This window comes from Emydura macquarii, unplaced genomic scaffold (assembly GCF_026122565.2).
Source record: "Emydura macquarii macquarii isolate MOO-44397 ecotype Brisbane River unplaced genomic scaffold, CSIRO-AGI_Emac_v2 contig_320, whole genome shotgun sequence".
Lineage (NCBI taxonomy): Eukaryota > Metazoa > Chordata > Testudines > Chelidae > Emydura > Emydura macquarii.
In genome coordinates this window covers 7,111,865-7,117,864 of record NW_027130457.1, presented here as the reverse complement: position 1 = coordinate 7,117,864, position 6,000 = coordinate 7,111,865, and the positions used below count along the sequence as shown (strand labels likewise).

The 6,000-nt window shown below is 39.2% G+C and overlaps 1 protein-coding gene across 2 annotated transcripts in view; it reads right to left on the bottom strand.

Annotated features, from left to right (window-relative positions):
* Window positions 1-721: 721 nt before the first annotated feature.
* Window positions 722-6,000, bottom strand: part of ANKH (ANKH inorganic pyrophosphate transport regulator) — a 129,190-nt gene continuing 123,911 nt past the window's right edge. Inside the window, exons 11-13 of one of the 2 annotated variants that reach the window (XM_067569908.1) lie at window positions 5,849-5,972; window positions 5,096-5,195; window positions 722-2,378 (exon numbers count right to left, since the gene is read on the bottom strand). In XM_067569908.1, the coding sequence (XP_067426009.1) occupies window positions 2,262-2,378; window positions 5,096-5,195; window positions 5,849-5,972 (341 nt within the window). In that variant the 3' untranslated portion in view covers window positions 722-2,261. Of the gene's footprint in view, window positions 2,379-4,658; window positions 5,196-5,848; window positions 5,973-6,000 lie in introns of those variants that run through there. The other variant, XM_067569889.1, reaches the window with a different exon arrangement.

Genomic DNA, 6,000 nt, shown 5'->3' with positions numbered 1-6,000 from the left:
TCAACCCCTACATAAATATTTAATGTGCACAAATATTCAGAAATACTGCTGCTTTAATTTTTAGTCATGTACCAGAAGAATTATTACAATAAAATATTTTCTCAAGTTAGCTCTGCTTTTGCCAGAAAAACTGCATGTTGAGAATTTGGACACAGATAGGGAAAGCCAAACTAGGGCAAGAGAGAAGACCTTGAACTGGTCGCTATAATCTACATCAATCTATATACAGGGTATATACACATGATGAGTGAGTCTGTACTCATGAATGTGTGCACACAGTATTCATACTGCACAAAGTTGATTTGTCTGAATTTATTTCCTCTACTGTAAGGAAGCGTGAGAAAAACCTTCTGGTAGCATTGAAAGAACACGGATTTCATTTCACCTGTCCACTGGCACCATTTTCAATAGCAATAGACTGATTTTTGCAACTCTCATTCACAATTCCATTTTTTTACCTTATTGCATTTGTACATATAACAAACCTTGTACAAATGTTGCAAATAAGATGCAATGTTCACTGATACAATACGTTTCACTACAGGAATAACCAGTACAGGAGCAAACATCGTATTGTATTAGAGACATTTTTACTGAACTTGGAAAAATAGGAAGTGTACTGTAGCCTAAAACAAATTACACAATATACATATTTATACACATATGTATATATACACATATTGATATAACATTTAAAATAATAGTTTTTAGAGTGGATCAGTTCTTTGAAGTGTAAGGACTACCTGGTAAGTAATCTAGGAACTGAATTTGTCCATAATTAAATAATAATTCACTTCTAAAACTTACAAAAATATACTTTACTAAATAAAATTTAAAGTTCATAATTTAAGGATGTATCATATAGGATGAAATTCATCCTAATACAGCTCACTCATGCGAAGGCCCTCTAGGCTATTTAAGCCCTATTTAAACCGATCAGTGCCCAGCTTGTTCATGCTTACTCATGTGGTGAGCAGTCCTCCTCATTCCCATGGAACTATTCTCACAAGGGAACTGTAGTGGGGTCTCTACTGTGGGACTTCAGAATCAGAAGGCACTTAAACTTCTCCCATACTGATTTTGATGTACTTTTATAGGGAAACAGGTTAAAGCAATATCCCTATCTATGTAACAGAGGTGTTTGTATTAAAGGGCTAGCCCATGATGTAATGTGCAAGTTATGTGTATGGTTTTGGACAGAGAGTAGAAATAATTGTATAGCAAACTGAACTTTAATAACTATACACCGAACTTATGTCAGATCAGTGGAGCAGAACTTTGGTAAAGCTTTTTTTCCCTTCTTCTTAGAAAAGAAAATTGGGTAGGTCTACACTGCAATAAAACATGTGCAGCTGGCTGTGTCAGGTGACTGGGGCTTGCATGGATTGGGGTTGCGTGACTATAAAATGGCAGTGTAGATGTTCAGGCTTGGGTTCCAGATCCTGGGCTCCAGCCCCAACATCTACACTGAAATTTTATGGCCCCACACACTGAGCCATGTGATTGAGCTAATGCAGACCAGCTGTGGGTATTTTATTGCAATGTAGACATATCCTTAGATGCAACTGCACCCCTCTACCACCTGCTGCATCCTCTTCAGGAAAGAATAGAAACTGGTCATCAGGAGAAACTATATGTAAGATTTGGCACCAATGTTCTATAAAAGGCTAAATTGAATTCTTGTCCTTTATTTCTCACATCCCTTTTATTATTTTTATGTACCATTTGCTCCTAGGGGCTCATGCCTGCCTAACACCGCATGATGCATGAAAACAAACAAAATGGCCCACCCTGGTACATGTGTTTGTTTAGATAGCAAAATCATTTTCAAGCAAATAGAATAAAACTGTTTTCAGATTTTTTTTAAATGGGGAAAAAAAAATAAAAACAAAAGGAAAGAGGGAAGAAAAGGACGGCAGCAGCATCAATGGCACAGAGACATACAGCAGGGCTTTGGTTGACAAATGCAGATTGTCCAAAGAAGATGGATGCACAAGTGAGGAAAATGTCCTCTAGTGTGATGCAGCCATATCGTTTGTTTGTATGGAGTGAGAAAACAAATTCAATTGAAAAAGCAAAGACCTTTCTTTAGGTCCCTCATTAGTGTGAGCATACTCAGTATGCTAAGAGAATTTATCTGAAGCCTTTTAAATCAAGGCCTCTTTATTACAAAAATAAAAACAAAAAAAGAGTATGAGAGAAGAAAAGATGCTGAAATGTCATTCTATTTGTCCCTGCAGAGAACAATCACGTCCCATTTATTATTCATTCTCTTCTCTCATTTCTACGATGTCTGTCATTTCTTCTATCTGTGGCATGTCAGTCATGGCTGAGTCTTCGCCTTCCGTAGCTGTCTCATTCTCGTTCCGCTTCTTTTTCTAGGTTGAAAAGAGGTTGTATTCATAAGCACATGACCATCTATACTGTTCATTGTGCATAAGCTCACTCCTACAAATATCAGGCCTTATCAGAAGGAATGTTGTTTGTTTAGAATGTAGCACTACAGTCAACATTCCTGGCTTCCACTCTTGGTATGCCACTGATTTGTCAACTTCCTTTTAACTCCCTTTTGTCCTCTGCAATATAGGTGGTATGTTTGCATCTATCTTATAGAGGTGTTCAAGTGTTTCAGGATAATGGAGAGAAAACACTATGTGCAGAAAGTGAAAGGTAGTATTCTAAATTCCAAAATATCACAAGTCAGGAGCACCAGAAGTAAAATAGCAACTTCCACCAGTACACTCATATCCTCTCAAAAAGGCAGGAAGTGATATTCAAGTTTAATCTTCTGGGGCGGGGGGAATTTAAACAAGGCTCCACCTCATATACATTTACATATAGGAAAACTAAGGCACAAGCAAGTTAAGTCACTTGCCCAAGTTCACAAAATCAATGGCACAGCTGGGAAACAGACCCTAGAATTCCTGTGTCCTAGTTCATAATATTTAGTTAATATTGTCTCTGTGAAAGAGTGGTGAAGGTCAGTTCCCTTGTAGAGTATTTTACCTGTTGAGCCAAGCTCTCCGCTCACTACAGATCGGAGGGGCCACTGTCACTATGAGGCAGGCCACTGTGTTCCCAACTTTCTGATGTTGAGCACTTGTGGCTTCAGGACTGTCTTTTCAAGACAGTCATAATTTGTGCAGGGTGTTTTGGATGCGTAAACCTAAGATGCCCTCAGCCCCAATAAAAAACAAGTTGAAGCAGGTCACAGGAAGTGATTATTCCCCTCTATTCAGCATTGGTGAGGCCACATTTAGAATAGTGTCCAGTTTTGGGCTCCCCACTACAAAAAGGATGTAGACAAGTTGGAGAGAGTCCAGCAGAGGGCAACCAAAATGATTAGGGGGCTGGAGCACAGGACTTATGAGGAGAGGCTAAGGGAACTGGGCTTGTTTAGTCTGCAAAAGAGAAGAATGAGGGGGGATTTGATAGTAGCCTTTAACTACCTGAAAGGGGGTTCCAGGGAGGATGGGGCTAGGCTGTTCTTGGTGGTGGCAGATGACAGACCAAGGAGCAACGGTCTCAAGTTACAGGGGGAGGTCAAGGTTGGACATTAGGAAAAAGTTTTTCACTAGGAGGGTGGTGAAGCACTGGACTGGGTTACCTAGGGAGGTGGTGGAATCTCCATCCTTAGAGGTTTTAAGCTGAGGCTTGACAAAGCCCTGGCTGGGATGATATAGCTGAGGTTAGTCCTGCTTTGAGCAAGGGGGTTGGACTAGATGACCTCCTGAGGTCCCTTCCAACTCTAATATTCTATGATTTGTTCTTCTTTGTTTCTCAGTAGACTGTTCCATCCTTCTAGAAAACAGTTGTAAAACTCCCCCAAAAACCCACAGATATTGCTTCAGCTGTGTCAGGCATACTAATGGTGTGAGATTACCAGAGCAGCATAGAGAGAACTGGTTTGTGGTGCTTAAATATTTTACCTATATTTAATCTTTTAGCTGAAAATAAACTGATATGTAAAGCTACCACATTGGTTGGTGAAGAGATTATTTCAGATTCACGGGACTTGTTTGTAATAGTTACATCTGTCAGACAAAGGTGATCATCCAGCTGCCACTGTTACTACTTCATTAAGCTACAAAAATAAAGTAAAGCACTTAGTCTGAAAATTGTGGTAAAAAATACTGTAGGAGATGTGACAATTCTACTGTGCAAATAAGAAAAGATTAGTCTAAACAGAAATGTGTTGTGAAACTACAACCCAAGAATGGCAGTTTCATGGGATATAAGATTTTTCTTATGATTTTTCATGAGCAAGAGAAAGTTAAACTAACAACCACAGAGAAACAAAGTTCTCTATTTACCCATGTTCTGAGTACAGCATGGGCTCAGGCAATGTGAATTTTTCTGCTGTGGTGCTGTACCCTCAAGCCTGTTCTTAACATCTATCAATGAGCGTGTAGTTCAAAATCTTTTAGGTAGGTTCTTATTTCATAATGCAGGGCTTTTTGATTTTTTGCATCTAATGGAAATTCTAAATTAAAAAAAAAAAGTTCTTTCCTCTACACTCCTTCCCCCTCCCTCCCTCCCAATTACATCTAGCTAATTAGATGATTAATGCTGTGCTACTTCTAACTGGAGTTGTGGGTGGAATACCTTCTGCAGTATCCTGAAAACATATCTGTGAGGGCTCAAGCCTGTAGGCACACTTATGCATGTGCGAAACTGCACTCACATGGGGATTCCCATTGGCCCTGATCCTGCCTACGCCTAACTATTTTTCATGTGATCCTCCTTGCACTCAATGGACGTAGCCATGTGGATAAAGTTAAGCAGAAGGGTATGGAGGACAGGCCCATTGAGAGACGCATGAATACTTCACGAGTAAAGTTTCTCACTTGCTTAAAACTTTTGCAAATCAAGCCCATACTTTGAATCTAAGTGTGGTTGTGTCAATGGGAGAGAAAACCATTTCCATCCAGTTCAGTGAATATTTTACTCAGGATAAAAATAAAGGCAGCAGCTTTGTGTCCACCTTCCAAATGATCTTTATACAAAAATTGGGTTTTCCACAGAATTCATCACCTTGCAGAAGTAGTTATCCATGTTTATCACATCCACTGATTCTACACAATCAGTTTCCCACCTGTTTCCGGCAGACATAGCAAGCTGCTATTGCAACCATGGTAGATTCTCCTACAAAACCAGCTAGAAGTGATCCTACTCCTAGGGTGGCTCCATGGACCCTAAGAATAGGCAAAAAGAAAAGGTTAGGGTTATTTAACTAAAAAGAGAAAAATACACATTGGGTAAAATATTTTAATGAACAATTTATACATAAGACAATGTGGCATGTATTTAATATTCTCTGGGGCAAAAATCTAGGCACCAGCAGAGAGAATAACATGTTTTATATAACATTTGCTTCCTAAATACTCATTATTTACTATCATCTTTTATTCCCCCAAAAGAAGAGGAGACCCAGTGTGAATCAAATTCTGCCCTAAGATAAGCTAAAAATAGAATTTAATTGAGAACCATAGCTCTGTTGTAGACAGTAACCAGCTTTTTTAAAAGCCTATAGAAAAGATACCATTCCCTATATACCTATTCCATAGGTTTTTCAGAAAAGTAATTTCTGTATAATTCGAATATTAGTTTAATCTCTAATAACATCTGTAGAATTTTCAACAAGGGCCCAATAGTTACATGCCTAGCTAGAGACGGCATGTGGCTGGAACTTTGGAAGTGATGGTTCACAGGAGTTTGAAACTATCTTGGTTTTAGTTTAGTCTCAGTCTTTGGTGGAAATAAGTGCAGCTGTTAAATAAAATGGTGTGGGGAGGGTGGGGGGAAGGAGAGTGATTCCATTAGCTGTGTGGTAAGTGGAGTGATTTACCCTAAGTAAGGCAGCACAATAAGACTGGTGATGAGGACGACGATGCGTAGCACTGAGCTGGGTGCCAATACAAATGTCTTCTTTAGTGTCATGAGCCAGCCAGTCAAATGTGCTCTAACTGTCACTGTCAGAGAAAGGAACAAAGAACAATC